General features: G+C 32.9%; 1 protein-coding gene across 12 annotated transcripts in view; it reads left to right on the forward strand.

Moving 5' to 3' along the window:
- The window catches only part of LOC145941648 (cholecystokinin receptor type A), a 39901-nt gene extending 23715 nt beyond the window's left edge, over positions 1-16186 (forward strand). For 11 of the 12 annotated variants that reach the window (XM_083047846.1, XM_083047848.1, XM_083047847.1 and 8 more), the window contains 7 exons: positions 5980-6177; positions 7761-7946; positions 8822-8994; positions 9919-10155; positions 11028-11272; positions 12187-12317; positions 14005-16186. In XM_083047846.1, coding sequence (XP_082903972.1) covers positions 5980-6177; positions 7761-7946; positions 8822-8994; positions 9919-10155; positions 11028-11272; positions 12187-12317; positions 14005-14042 — 1208 coding nt within the window. In that variant the 3' untranslated portion in view covers positions 14043-16186. The remainder of the gene's footprint in view (positions 1-5979; positions 6178-7760; positions 7947-8821; positions 8995-9918; positions 10156-11027; positions 11273-12186; positions 12318-14004) is intronic. The other variant, XM_083047857.1, reaches the window with a different exon arrangement.
- The last annotated feature ends 619 nt before the right edge of the window (positions 16187-16805 follow it).

Genomic DNA, 16805 nt, shown 5'->3' on the forward strand with positions numbered 1-16805 from the left:
AGTGCAAATTAAAATCGTGTACACTTGTCTTATACCCTCGAAAGTTTTATCAAAGAATAAAGATCCAATTACCAAGTGCAGCTATTCAGATGATCACGTGCCAGAAGGCAGAATCACATCGCTTTGTCATTTATTCGTAATGAAACGCGTTTAATTATTCAACGTGACATTTTATCCATTTTCAATTAGACAGAAAAATTCATTCTTCTATCTTCTATAAAAAGATCGGTATTTTCGCAATAAAGAATGTAAGAAAAAGTCATGCTTTTATAGATAACACAGCGAAAAAGAATTTATTTTTCAGTACTAAATTTCTTCGTGCATTACAATTTTTAAGTAATTTAAATATAAATAAAAAAATTGTGTAGTTTAAAAAATTATTGTGTGCATTCAGTATTCGACGTACAGTTATCCTATTAGTTATTAATATGTATCGTAATTTAAATTTGTCATTTTTCGACGTTTTTAGAAATATAAACCTTTATTGATATCGAATTTTTGTTAAAAACGTAACAATATAGATGCGCATACTTTGACGAGTCAATTGTGTGTTTAGTATCAAAAGCTCTTATGGAAATTGCAGCTGTTACATGCAATTTTAAGTCTCATATTGAGAGTAAAAGAGGATGATGCTAGGGAAATGCAACGGTAATGGCGGGACAGGAGAAAGATACACTATTAGGGAAACATTCTTGAAAGACGGTGCATGTCTTCGTTATTCTTGTCGACATATTGTAATAACATTTTCGAATATAATGTTACGATACGGGATAATGATTAGCTTTGTATGGTTAAAAACTTGAAATCTAATTATGAAAAAGAACTATTAAACGTTAAATTTTGTTTTTATGCGCGCTTAAGATCTCTTCACTACCTTTAACAAAAAGCACATAAAATCGATTATTCAAAAGAATTGAAAATTGTAATACATTTTTCTCGACTTTACAATTTCTTTTTGAAAGCTGGCATTTTTCATAGAGGTTTCGTGTAACGACCAAGTTTGCTCGCGGCGTATTTTGTTTTCGCCATTGATGGAATATTAAAAATTATTCAAACAAATATATTGGAAATATAGTTTTTATAAAAAATTGGAAATAATTTTTATAAAAAATTAAGATAAATATGCAATTAAAACTGGAATAATTGATAACGAGCAGTTCAAAATAAAACAAAATCTATTGAAGAACCTTGTAAATAAATATTAAGCAAGAAAAACATTGCTGAAAGAGAGAGAAAGATATGTCTGAATATTTACATAAAAATTATTTGAAAAATGTTCCTCTTATAAGACGTTATATTATAAGTCATCATTATTATAATAAATCTTTAAACATTTTTAAATAAACAACACAATAATAATTATTAAGAAATAAGACAATAAAACGCAATTAATAAGGCTAGCTGATATAATTTAAATTTTCTTAGCATCTTTTTGATAATGAATAGATAAACGTATCTTTAGATCTCTGATGTAACGATCAATATACCACCAACGCAATACTCAAAGAGCTTGTAGCTGTCAGACGTGATATATTTGCTGAGCGAACAGTAAATTGCTATTGCGCGATGTACGTCGGGTAACCGCAATGATGTAATGCTAATGTTTTGGGTTGCTAGACATTGTGACTAATGAAAATAAGCATAAATACATATATTATATAATATATAATATATACATATGTATATATATAAAATAGAGAGAGGGAGAGAGAGTTTTATATTATATAATAAATATATACATAAATTTATGTATTTAATTTAAATATTTTTTAAGTATAATAATTTTTATATTAACGTACCGTGCGGTTATTAAATTTTATTACATTATCTTTGCGTATTGGAAGGTGTGGTAACAGATAATTGCAAAATTACGTTGTATATAATAACCGTTGGTGTAGTTGATAAAGTTTAAAGTCGAGTTTCGATCATAGAGAGATGTTATCCTAAAAGAGAAAATTCCGAGGTATTTGTTATATGCATATTTGTTGTATATCGTAACAGCCTCATCACATCCGCGGAATTCAAATGCGCCAATAGCGATTTTCTCGTGAAAATTGCCTCTCGAATGTCCACCGATAAAGGAAAATGATGCCGCGTATACTTCGGCGGGAACTTTTATTATATCCTTGAATATCTTGGAGATATTTTGATATTTCTTTAGATGGATATAACGCGCTATCAAGTTCATCTCTTGCTTATGATTTGATATTCGGTAGGAATATGCAAAGGATGAAAATTATGTATATGTATATATGTATATAGGTAATATAAAAATAAAGCGTTTATCTTGAAATATAATATACTATAACGTATTGATAAAATATTTATTATCGTTTGGTAAATCTCGTTAATGTTTCCCACTGTTTACTTATCGTATTTCTCTTTTGATCTTCATTGTATGTGTGTGTGATATTGGATTTTTAAAAGTTACAATACACACACGATTGCGCAACCATAAAACCGAACGTAACTTTTTGCACGCAGCAATAACCCGCGATGTGAGCATATCGAATGCATAAAGAGAATAAAGGAAATCAAAGCTAAAGATAGTCTTGCCTGCCGATTTATTAAGGATTTTCGTTATCGCGTACAAATATTATATATATATTTTTTCGATGGATTATTCGCACAAGCGTACGAAGGATTTTCGAGGAGAGATTCATATAGTATATGCATATTTACATATATAAAATATAATCTCCTTTTCGTAACCTGTTTTGAAATTGAAATCGCGCAAACGCAGTACATTTTTCGTCGGAGATATCGTTCCTTTTCTCTAGATACTTTTATTGTCGGCGGCATAAGAGTAGGATAATCGTTTTCTTCTTCTATCGCGGATTATATCGGTCTCTTTTTTCGCGACGACCCAAATTCGTGCCGTCCTGCGCGTCTCACTCACGTATATAAAACGAATAGACAAATAATAGAATTTAACAGGAGTTTTTTTTACAAAGAACAAAGAACGTGTAACGTGTATCGAAGTATACGCGATAACAAAATCACGCACGTGAGGGATTTTCGTAGTGTACGTTATGTTTTTATGTAATAAACGAGCTTGAAGTGCCATATTAATTGATACATGCATTAATAAGACGCGAATTGATAAACGTCTCCTAAAAAAAGTTTTTAAAGTAAATTTTTGTAAAAAAAAATATAATTGGCTTGGAAACAAGTGGATGCACTAGCGGATCCTGGGGGGGGGGGGGTTAAAACCCTCCCCTTGGAAATTAAAAGAAACAGTTTTGTTGAATTTGTTTAAAAAATACAAGTAAAGAAAAACAAACATTAAAGAGCTATCGACGTCGTTGATGCTGGAATAAATTAATCTAATCATGAAACCAAAAATATTAAATAAAATAATTTTGCAACCCCCCTCCCCCATTATCGACGTCAGAATCCGCTAGTGAGTGGATGAATGTTTTAGATTTGCGTGACATTTTAAGGAAATAATAAGTATTGCTTATAATAAAATTATTATTTTTCTCTTTATATCCCGGCATTATTCCACGTTCGCGATAAAATAATAACAATACATACTCTCTTTCTCCTTCTCTCTCTCTTTCTGTATCGGCAAAGTTACTCGAGCGAAAAATAAATTGCAATTTAAACTAACTTTGCCGCGTCGTGCATTTCCTTTCCGGCTTTAAAACTGAGCGTGAATGAACATCGTCATAAAGGTCACACAAAGCGTAGGATGGCTAGATGTACGTTCATTTTACCATATGCGAAAGTTTACCGATGAAATATAGATCCAAGAAGTGCAGCGTAAATTTATCGAATAATATCGGCTTTAGAAGCGACGTTCTCAAAAGGGCTAGCATCCTTCTCAATTTCGCCAGCTAGTATGTTATATATTTTCCGTTATATCGTGTCTCTCATAGCAGTTTAAATCGAAGACGCGAAAATGACGAGAGGCTTTCACGTTGTATCAACAAAACTAGCGACTTCGTACTATGTGAATTTGTACGAGATATGTGCGACGACTTCAAAATGTGCACAGTATAATCATTAATTATTCCAAAATTTCGTTGACGTAATCTAATCTTACCTAATTGTGTAATGTAAAATTTTAACTTTAATTAGGCTGTAAATAGGCGATATAGTCATCAAAAAACGATTAATCTCAACGCAATCTAGAATTCGCATTCTTAGTTAGATTCTTGATACTTGATAAATGCTTAAAATAGTATCGAGTTAATTGTGATTTTCTTAAGCATACATGGTTACATTTAATGTTATTGTAGCATCTGATAATATATACGTATATACCTATATATAAACTGTAGAAGAGAACTTTTTTTTAGAAGCAATTTACGTAATATTGTGAACAAGTACCACGAGTCGTTTTCAACCATTAACTCCGTTAACTTTGACTGTCTGGTCTGTGCAAATTAGTTTCAACTCCTTGCATTGTCTGTCTTTTCAAAGTGCTTAATTAACTTTTCGCTGTAATTAAACCGGATTAATGGTATCCTCATGACCTTGTTTACTTAAATTATATAATTTATTTAAGTTTTATTCGTTACCGCGAATACTTTCTCTTAGTTTCCCGGCGAAAAAACTTAATATTGTTGTTAACATCGCATAGCATTGTTCTCCATGGATTCGACAACACGAAATAATTTTAAATTAGAAATTATTATAACGTGATATCTTGTACACAGAGAGAAAAGTTTCTTTGGATTTAATAAATTTTATTGAAACCAAAGAAATATAATGCTTGAAATAGTTAAAATAGGTAAAAGTATCCTACTTCTCACGCACGTTATCTCTTGACAATAAATTTTTTAATTAATTTGGAATTAACTGTATCTTAGCAAAAATGTCGGAAGATAAGAATTTCCGAGCTTTTTAAACGAGATTGAAAAAAAGATCTTTTACTTTAATTTTCTTTAAAGAATATGAAATGGATAACAAAATTATATCCTTGAGTAATTTCAAGTAAAATTAAAATTACTTTAATTAAAAATTTTATTATATACCTATATGAAAAATGAGAATTGTCTCGCCTCGACATTTTCGCTAAGGAATAAAATTGATTTTAAATTGATACAAATTTCTTCTTAAAAAAAGAAAATTGCAATTGTACTTGTTTACCGATACACAATAATATTACTTTTGCAAAGTGAGATCGCAGCCAGACTAAATTGCGATAAATGAATAAAACATTTTCCAGTCAAGGTAATTCGATAAAATTCTCCGATAAAATAATTCGATCCTAAAGAGAATTTCCTGTCTATTGCCTTGACATGAAACACCGCGTAAATAAGTCATGGTCAAAATGAAAGAATTTCGTAATTGGCTCCGACATCAATGAAGAGAACTTTCTCATTTAATCCTGTATCTTTCTTCGTCTATGTGTACTTAAAGTTGTACATCGTGAAAATTGTTTGGCGACACTTTTAAACAGAAATTTCTCTCCACCGGCGGTTTTCGTCTACCAACTGATAGGAATGAAAAGAAAGCGATGAGCTGGGGTATAAAAGCGGTCCTCTGCAAAGCTGCACGTCACGTGCTTTCATTTCTTGCGATGTACATCGTCGGAAACTCTGGCTAGCTTTAACCCTTCAACTTTCTAATATTGAATGTTGAACTCTTTTTTTTTCCTATCCTGTCACCGACAACCTACAACTGATATTTTTTGCTAATAATCAAACGATATTCTCATCTTTTCCAGTTCGACGTCGTCCCACGTCATAGGAAATTGAAAAAAACCTACTCCGAGATAATTAAATCTATCGATTCATTTAATTTCCAAGCGGAATAAATCAAAGATCAAATTACAACCGTCGATATATTATATATCTCACAATATCACGATATCACAATATCATTTTTTTATCGCTCCATATAGACAGACTATCAAATAGAACTGTCACAAGTCAGATATAAAAATTAGCTATCAAGTATAAAGGCAGACAATATGTTTGCACGCGATGAGAAGCGATAGGATTTAAATGTAAGATATGCTTCCTTCAGCCGTGTCGGTGTCGGTGGGTGTCTGGACTTTGGTGGCTATTTCGCTAGAACGCTACTTCGCCATTTGTCGACCGTTGAAGTCGAGACGATGGCAGACACAATTTCACGCTTACAAAATGATAGCCGTCGTGTGGACTCTCAGCCTGACGTGGAACGCGCCGATCCTGATCGTGTCTCGATTAAAGAACTTGCGTGGAGGTAAGAGAACGCTGATACCTACATATGGCACTTGTACCTTATTTAAGCGAACAACAAATACGCGACGGAGAAATAAATAATAAATGTGACTGAATAATATTTTACAATAGCATTTGACAATACAATAGCTAAAGATTATGGATTAAATTGTTTGTTTCGATTTATCTCTTTTACGCGATTCAACTCGCAAAACTGCTTAAAATAACCATTCGCAACCATTAAATAATCATTGAATGCATGTATTTTGCAACGCGACATTTGCAATATTTGTTAAAAAAATGTTATGTTGCAACTGTTCGCCAAAGTGAGGCGAAATTTTTTTTACACCGTGTTGACATTTTTCTCTCGGCCCAATATCGACATTCACATCTCGTCTTCCTCCGGGAATTGCGCTCGTTGGTGTAGGTAGCTTATGCATATACATATTATTCAACAACTGAGACATATTGAACACTCTGCAATATTGAGCAGAAGAAATTGAGCCCTTTGTGCGGATGAAACTTTGTTTGTTACGTGGAAGATGCTTTTTGACTGTGATGAAAAAAGTGCTTTTAATCAGTGAAATATTAATTAGAACTTGAAACGACAGATAAGACAATTTACAATTAGTACTAAACATTAAGAATTTTAGTTTAAGTACCAAACAATTCCTTTTATCTTACATTCTGATTGATTGCATTTGTTTAATATTAATTGTGACTTGTGACCCATCTGTCGCGTAAAATCGATATATCGTATCGATATATTGCTTTGAGATATCAATTAGTAATTCGTGTTCGCTCGATATTATCAGAAGATCTCCAGCACTTAATCTAATCTAAAGTAGGGATATATGTGTGTAGAATATATGTATGTAGAATGTAACTATGTATAAGGGTAACATGGTTACATTACATTACATAGTTCCTTCAGCATTAATTACACGCTCTCTGATACAGATTTCTCTTCTTAAGGTCAATTGTGTACAGAGCAATATTGAATATTATATATTAATATTATAAATTAATATCGAAATCGTATAATTATTAAAGTTTGATATTGAGGCAGTGAAAGTTAATTGCATCGCAACATCGTTACCGATTACTTCACACTTTATATATTCCCTACATTTCTTAATTTAAAATAATTTCATTTCATTAACAAGAGTTGATTTCCATAATATTAATTATCGTCGTGAATTTAGAGATACGAAATTTGTCATATATACCGTAGAATGTAATTATTTTTTAATAACTTTACAAATTAATAATATAAATTATTATAAAATTATTAATAAATATATTAATCTAATAATACATTATAATAATAAAATAATATATATAGTACCTATTATATTGAAATTGATTTACTAATGAAACAATCTAATAATAAAAAAATAGATAATTTTAATTAACGATTTTAATTAATGGCTACGTCTAATTGTAAGTTCTCTGTGTGAACAAACGAGGAATTAGATCGTCCTTGTTTTAACCGCACGGTCGTTTTCCACTGGGATACAAATTCCCGATTACGACGTAGCTCGATCTAATCAGTTGAATTTTACGGCTAAACGGTTGAAAATCTCTCTCGCATGACGATTTCAGGAAGACGTAAATGTCGCGAAGAATGGCCGAGTGTCGGTACCGAGAGAGCGTACAATCTTTTCCTGGATGGCACGTTGCTTCTGATACCGCTGCTACTCATGAGTCTGGCCTATTCGCTGATAGCGATAAAACTCTGGCGCGGTCTGAAGCTCGAGATACGACAGTCATCGACATGCACTAGAAGACGTAAGTGAAGTGTCGCTTCGGGATATATCAAAAACGCATATGTACGTCAATTCTCGCGTTGCGAGACGTCACGGGAAGATATTTCCCGAAGCTGTCTCTCGTACGTCAATCTTTGCTGACATTCGATTCTATTGGATAAAAAATTTACGTAAAATCAACAAAATTGCACAATGGTGCAATTATTGATAACAATTACTGATATATTATTCATCAGAGCTATTATTCAATAAAAAAATTCAGAAATTGTGTGTATCTTTCCTTTTCGTTCATATACGAGGATGTTTCAAAAAGTAATAGCAAATTAAATATTTTGAGATATATAATTTAATTAGAGATACAAATGATATCCCATTTTTCTACTTAATTACCCTCCTTTTTAATACACTTCTCACACCGTTGCATTAATTTCTTTATTTCATTGGAAACAAATATTTTTGGTTGTGCCTTCAGCCAGAAATGCACCGCTTTGACTTTGTCATCATTCCGAAATCTTCGTCCTTTCAAAGCATCCAAAATATGGTCAGAGGAAATAAGATCAAAGCTGTATGAGGAATGCTGTAAGCTCAAAGAAGCGATGCATTCTTGATTGAAGGCAAAAATATTTTTAGAGAAGGCAGAAATATGTGATAAGTGCATTGAAAAGAAAAGTAATTATTTAAAAATAACATATCATTTGTATCTCTAAAGAATTATATATTTCAAAATATCTAATTTACTGTTACTTTTTGAAACGCCCTCGTACTTGAGTGAAAATCTCGCTCAAATGTAACTTGACATAAATGTCAAATAAACTATACGTATGAAATGTCACTTGCAGATAGTTTTAAGGTCAAAGTCGTATCAAGATCGAAGGTTGTAAACGTTGTGAATTACAGTAGAGAGAACAGCGTCTAACGCGACAGTGCGAGGCTCAACTTACAACAATAACAATGACAGAGATGCAAGATCTACGGCGTTTCGCTCTTGCGGACCAATTTCGAGGTCACGTCGAGGCTTCTCGTCTTCCTTGAGGCACTTTCAAGGCGCTCCTCAGGGTGCACCATCCAGGGTGAGAAAATATTGAATAAACATCATCTTGGAAAATCTAATATCAATGGCGAATATATCAAATTATCACAATTTATATTGAGCGTCGCCAAAGAGACAAGAGATCGAACGCTTAATGATTTAAATTATCTGCCTTATTGTAGTATTTTCTCTTAATCTTGTAATTAGATTAATAAGATCTCTCTAAACAATGCGTTCCAGTATACAAAAGCGTTAGCTTTTACAGGCACTGACAAAGATACTCTTTGATTATTTTCATAACAAATAAACAGAAAAGATTTTCAAACAAGTTCTTATAATAAAATATATTATTTTATTCCATTGTTTATAAATATAAGCAAAAAGTAAATTTCGTAATTGCATAAAATTTTTTAATTGTTACCTCTTTTTTATACATATAATGCTTTTTTATTAAATTTAATTTTGAAATAAATTGTTTAGAGATCTGGTGTATTTTATTATTGACGAAATTCAATTTCGTTGTTTTTTTGTTACCAGCGCAGAATTAATATAGTTGAAATATCTATTTAAAATTGCCAGTTATACCATAAAGATATATTTTAATAGATAATATTGTAATTATATTTTTTGGGGCTAAATTTTCGGACAATTATCCTTGTTAACAGTTCATTTACTCTAATTAATTATCACTATATTATTTTAACGAGCAGCTCATTAATATAACCGAAGAGACCTGCGATTTTGATTATAAATTGGGAGAGTGTGACCACTGTATTATTAATTTCCCTCGGCTAATTGAGATTCTATAATCGAGTGAAATGGACCGCGGCAGATAAATTTGCGGAATAGAATGACGAATTAAATCGTTCGCCGTCTCGAGGCGATACGTATACGAGCAACACGTATAACAGTTAACGAGACATCGCGTTTTTCTCTTCCTCTCCCCTCTCCATTCCCCTCCCAGAAAAAGGTGCGGTCACCACGGACAGTAGTCTCCAGGGTGCTTCTTACCGACAAGTGTCACGGTACAGATTTGTCCCAGGGATCCAGGATTCAGATACGAGCGAACGGAAGCGGCTGTTTAACGCGGGACACGAAGGCCGTCCCTAACGAGGATCAACAGGACTCGACTTGTCCGTTCAGCAGACAACACGTGATACGCAGTAATTACATGGGGAAGAGCATCGAGGCCAAAAAGAAGGTATGCGCACATGCGATCGACTGATTAAACGAAACTATGCAGATACTATGCTTTGTGCGGACGATTTCCGCTTCGGTGAAATTTAACGCGTAATTACGTATGCGCTTTGCATGCATATAAAGCGCACTCGTAGCGGGTCCCGTTTCTAGGAAATCGCGAAATCTGGAGCGAACGTAGGAAAAAGCCGCGGTTACTCGAGCACGCCAGGTCGCGAGATATTTATCGGCAACCTCGCGAGACTACATTAACCCTCTATTATTCCCCTGCAACTCTCACTCGCAAAGAATCTTATATATGTACAGGGTGTAATAAAACTTTCATATTTTCTTTCCAGATTCTCCCACCAATTGGAGACGATATTTTTCCTCAGCGAAAGTATCGAGGAAGGTCATTATTTTTGCAATTCTAAAATTAACTAAAAATGTAGTTTTGTTAATATTTTAACCCTATAAAGTTTATAGTTTGCGTAAAGCTCTTTTTTCTCAATCACTATTATAACTCGAAAATTATGATTGGTGCCTCGATGTGTTCGCTGAGCAAAAATCGTCTCTAGAGAATCTGATATTGGAAAGAAAATATAGAAATTTATAGTACACCCTGTATATTCATACTCTGCAAATATTTAGAGGGAAAATCGTAACATATATTTTCTCCGTTATATATTTTGCACGTAGGACGGTTTAATCTCGTATATGCATGCATAGACTTGGGCTCGAATCGGAAGACAATCATAGCGTCATGTATACGCATCGCAAGAATATCACAATTTTGAATATGAATATTCTAGTTCGGTTTGTATTTCTGATTCGCGACCGGATATGACGTTTCGTTCGTCGCATTGAAAACGCGCCTTCTCCTTCTGGCTGTCGCAGGTGATCAGAATGCTCTTCGTGATTGTCCTGGAGTTCTTCGTGTGCTGGGCGCCGTTGCACGTGATCAATACGTGGTATCTCTTCGCGCCTGATCTGGTCTATTCGGTCATCGGTAGCACCGGCATCAGTCTAGTCCAGTTATTGGCCTACGTATCCAGCTGCTGCAATCCCATCACGTACTGTTTCATGAACAGAAAATTTCGTCAGGCGTTCCTCGGCCTCTTCGACTGCCACCGTTGCTGGAGGTAAAATTTAGGTGAAACCTCGCGCGTACATCCATCAACACAGACGAGACGTAGACTTAAAGGAATTATGATGACACATAAGACAAAGTTCTCCCTGTACAAATCTGTTCTCCTTACAAGTTGTACTACTTGTCTGACCCGGCGAGAGATTAATTTCGTGGAAGATATGTGGAAGGAAAATTTCCTCTCGGAGCTGCCGCAACTAGTTAAGAATGCTGCAATCGAAGGGTAAACCGCTGACCAAAATTGTGTACACCAATGCCTACTAATGCCCAATTATTGGGCATTACTGTACCCTAGTAATGCGTAATAATGCCTAACCTAACCTAACCTTAATCGCTTATAATAAATATGAAAATTTCTCTAAATTTCAAGTATAAAAAATATATTAATTATGAGGCGCATTGGACGAAAAGCCCGAACAAAACAATTTCTGTTCTAAAAAAATAATAATGACTTAATTAATAGCTAATAAAATCCGGCTAGTAATGCCCATTAATGTACACCAATGCCCACCAATGCCCACTAATCCCCATTAATTCCCCAAATCTACAGATACACCGCAATGCCCTCAGCGGTTTACCCCTCGGCTGCAATTATGTAACAGCCGTTTCTCCTACCAAAATCTTAAAGTTGTTAATAACAGAGCTCGTTCTCGCGCTCTTATTAAGAATTACAAAAAAAGTAAAGTTTGTTCTTTTAAATGCGGAACGGAATTGAATACATAAAATTATGAAACATACATACAAGTATATATTTTCGCGTATGTCTGGTACATAAAATATATTCTTTGCCGCGTACACACTTTGAAGAAAGTTTAAGAATTGCATGATTCGAGAGAAGAAAGAAAGAATCAATGTCCAGGGTTTTATGCAAATGAACGACCACGTAAACGGACGTGGGTTTTATTTTAGGGTAGGTTGCAGACACAGCGACATCGCTATGGCGACCACGGGAAATGCCGGGCAAGTTGGCAATAACAGCGAAATAAGCGGAAATGACTCGACGGTGTATCTAGGCAGAGCGTCCCTCGTCGCCAGATCAGGTATCATTATACAGCTAAGTTGATCGTTCATTATCGTCATTCTCGCAGATCCGGTTGCGACATCCACCATAATTTCCAAGATTCCGATTACGTTACCTCGAGATATTATATACGATGCCGTAACGGCCCAGATTCTGTCAAATTATCATAACACTACACGTAACTTTCAAGGAATCTATCAGATTGTTTTACCGCAGATATATTTTCTTACCGCATGTCAAAATATTAATTCGATTCTACACATAAAGATTCTACATGTTGTAAAAGATATAAATAAAATGTACATTTCTAATGCATGACATTTTTCAAGTTAATAATCTAGTAACAACTAAACTAAAGCACTGACGTGATCGATATATCCGCCTCGAACATTCACTGGCTTTTCATGGCATACGTTAGTGTTCTCACGTGTAATTCCTTCATGAGATACCAGCTTATATTCACTATATATATATATGCACCGGATGTGTCTCTAAACTTTTGAATGAATAATTAGTCCATGCTCTAATTCCTACTTGTGTGAAGGTTAATTATTTGTATTTGGTATACATGGCTGTTCTCTCGATCTGCATATGTAATAATAAAGTAGAGATGAAAGTAGGAATTGCGCAACACTATAAATAATAGCAAACATACACATAAAACATAAACTAATACACATAAATTCGTTTAACTTGTGTTTCGAAAATTTGCTGTTAAAATTGTAAATTAATATGATTTAATTAATAGTCAAAACAAGAAAAAATTATTACTTTGCAAGCAAAAAATGAGAATATTTTTTCGTAAAACAAAGTATACCAGAAACGTATCTTACGGATGACAAACTAATATCAATCCATCATGGATAATTGAAGATTACTAAAAAAACCTGTGGAAAAAACCAACTTTAAAACATAATTTTTTGGATTTCGGCATTTTTTAAAAGTATATTAAAAATAAAATTTTATAAAATGTTGAATTAAAAATAAAATTTAGTATATTTTTGTTAGATATGCAATAATTGATTATCAAGCAAATCTAAAAATTAGCAGTTAATTTTTTTTTTACGTTTAATCTGGAAGTCATTAAATATTGAAACATTTGATACTACATAAAATGTAGTAGTAATCTGTAATAAACTCGAATTTAAATTCAACAACTTTGGGTATTATCACATATGTACTTAATCAGATTACGTCACGCACAATCATGAATTTCATAAAAACTATAAGAGCTGCTTATCTTTCGAGACACTTCAATTTAAACTCCCACGTGAGAATAATATCCCACTTTCCCCCCCTCATAATAAATGCATTGCTTTATTTTCATTCTTAAAAATTTATTTCGTAAAAAATGTATTTTGCCGTAATCTGTATTTTATCCCTACAAGAATTTGTGCAAAAATGTAAAGTTGGTAAAAATATCCGAACAATTTAACATTCTAAATTATCTGAAAAATAATTACTCAAGTCCGAATATCCATATAATCCGGATTTTAATCCGGAAGATGAATTTATCCGAATTTTTCTACTAGAACTTTTGCTTAATAAATTATTTTATCTCTCGTCGTGTTAAAAATTTTGAGTACATCTTTATTTTTAATATGTGAAGTATATATTTCGAACTCGAACTATCCGGAAAATCCGGGATCGCATTTTACGTTCGTACGTAGATCCCTCGTCTTCACGGAAAGGGAATATTGTTTCAGAGGTAGTTCGGTTGCTGGAGGAAGAAGATCGCGTCTAGTATAGGTCGTGCGGATTATGCGACCGGGCGACGGAACCGAATGTATCTTTGCCTCAATTCCGCGAGCAGGAGGAGGATTTCTTTTTGAAAATATCCTGGCGACAGCCCGCCGACAGAATCGCTTGTCGTGGAAGCGGCAAGGAAACACTCGCGTGTGCGTCTCATTGCTCATCGAGATCTCCTTGCATGGACAATCTCAACTTCCTTTATGATTAAGCGAAAGAAGCGAGATGCATCGACGCGTATATTTTTTGGCTTAACAGGAATTTCAGGAGATTCTCTTTTTATACACTTTTAGTTAATTCATGTAGAGATTATATGAAAGGTTCGCGCAGCAAAGAAAAATGCTTAGTATATATCTTCCCAGATTTCTCGTCGAATATATGTCTTATTTTTGTATTCCGCATAAAATCGATCGCATTCGCATAAAAATATAATATCGCGTTAGTGTTTTTTGTACAGATCTCTGTCAAACAGATCAGACGAATGAAAGTTTTTTTACAATGTAATCACAGATACGTAAAATAAAATTAGTTGTCAAATACATTATATCTTAATAAACTAACAATTTAAAATTGATGAAATTGATATTCATTGAAGTCATATATTAAGTGTATAATTGATCGATACATTTCTAATAACGATAAAGTACATACTTTAAAATAATGGTTACAAATATTTAAAAAAAAAATTGTAATTTTTCATCAGTTCTCATCCTTGAGATATATGATAATGATATGGCACGCTCTATAAATCTTTGCGATATCGCCAAAAAATGCTTTTTCCGGAAGATTCCACGTTTGCATAATATAAAGAATGATAAAAGCGCTTTGGGCACTTTCGCACAGGTAAGCTTAAAGCCGTAGAGCCGTAAAACATATTTATTCAGTAAACGGAGTTTTATGTGGAGAACAAACACAGTTATGCTATTTCAGCTTAACGCCTGCTCATTTATGTTACTTATGCTAATTTCGAGAAACAGTTTATATTTCATGTTTGCACATACATTATATCCAGTCAGATATATTTTACAATGATTGCAACTCCAAAATTAGGCGGTATTTAATCCAATTTCCATTAATTCCTTTGCGATAATCGCTCCAGAAATACACTTTGTGTGTATGCTTAAAAAAATTTCTTTGACAAAATGTATCGTTCTTTATATGTAAGAGAGAAGAAGAGGAAGAGAGAATTTTTATGTACAAATGCCACATGTTATATGCAGTTCACATAACTTTGATCATACATATCTTTGATACACCTGTTGCACATACGTTTCATGGACCTGCCAGGGGATAATCCTTAAATGATAATGCGAGATATATATACAAACCACGTCGCTTAAAGCCATACTTGCTGTGTTTTCAGAGTTTTATATTTATATAATGATACTTTAATGTCTCTATTCGTGACTAACAATAAGTATTATTGCTCGTATAACGCGATCACTCACCGTTTAAGCCTGTTACAAATTGCTGCATTAAAATTGTAGCATTTTAAAACAGTTTACTCTTGAATTCATTTATCATTTTAATATAGTATTTATAAATATCATTAAAATACTTCTTATTATTAATAGTGGTTTCTCGCGCGTCCAGCGATATAAGAATTTCTGTGAAATATTAAATATATACATATAATGAAGAATCTATCGACCATATGTTTCTAAATGCTGCTTTCATTAATAAATAACTGTGTTTGTTTGGATACACTTCTCAATTTCTCTTACATAATCTTTTAATATAACGTTATAACAATGTAACATGTATGTTTTTTATTTATTAAAATGTTTAATGTTTAAAAAAAGATACACATAAATGCAATGGATGTATCTCTCTATGTACAAAAAGTATATATATATATATATATATACCTATATATATTGATCGTTACATTGTATGATGAAATATAGACATTACTACATAAATTATGTTAAAATAAACACATCATGGCTCAACCGGTATCACATAAGATAATTATTCGCAAAAATACAGATTGTGCATCGCGTATAAAAATAATAAAATAAGTCCCTCGTAGGATTCTATATTCTTCTGAAATATATTTAAGAAATATATTCAAAGTTCTTCGCGCCGCGCTGCGACACTTGTAACGAAATAGAAATAAGATTTGATCGATTTTAGACACTACGCAAAGATGTTTAATAAACTTTTTTCAACACGAATCTACAATCTAGATTTTATTTTTTGATCAAGCGTTCTTTGTCGCTTTCCCAATCTCCCACTATTTAACCGTGTCCTTTAGTTCTCCAACTTTTTCTCTGATGAATGCTGGAAAAGTGCTTTGTTTCCACTGTCTGTTGTTTTCTACGTTAATATAATTTCTAGGCATGGAAAAAATTTCTGCAAGCCAGAATGGATTTCAAATTGAAAGATAAACTCTTCTATCCTACAATATAATAAGACACAAAGTAGATGCGAGAATGATATTATACATTCATAAAAAATACCATTTTATCGAAATATTAATTCCTTTAATTTTAATATTACTTAATTAAGACTTTGATTTGTATTAAATTTCTGTTCTGGTAAACACAAATATCAATGTCATCAGACATAAAAAAAAAACTTGTAAGCAAGTCAAAGAAAATTGAGCATGATGTAATGCAACTTTCTTCTGTTACGTAATTCATTAACAATCTGTAAAAATATACTTTTATATTTTTATGTAATTTTTCGTTTATTGTATTGATACATTCGTTTCAAAGAACAATCTGTTGTTACAAAGAAATTGATTACAAGAAAC

The sequence above is a fragment of the Prenolepis imparis genome, unplaced genomic scaffold, assembly GCF_030444845.1.
Source record: "Prenolepis imparis isolate NDT839.2.m4 unplaced genomic scaffold, iyPreImpa1.0 SCAF_10, whole genome shotgun sequence".
Classification (NCBI taxonomy): Eukaryota; Metazoa; Arthropoda; class Insecta; order Hymenoptera; family Formicidae; genus Prenolepis; species Prenolepis imparis.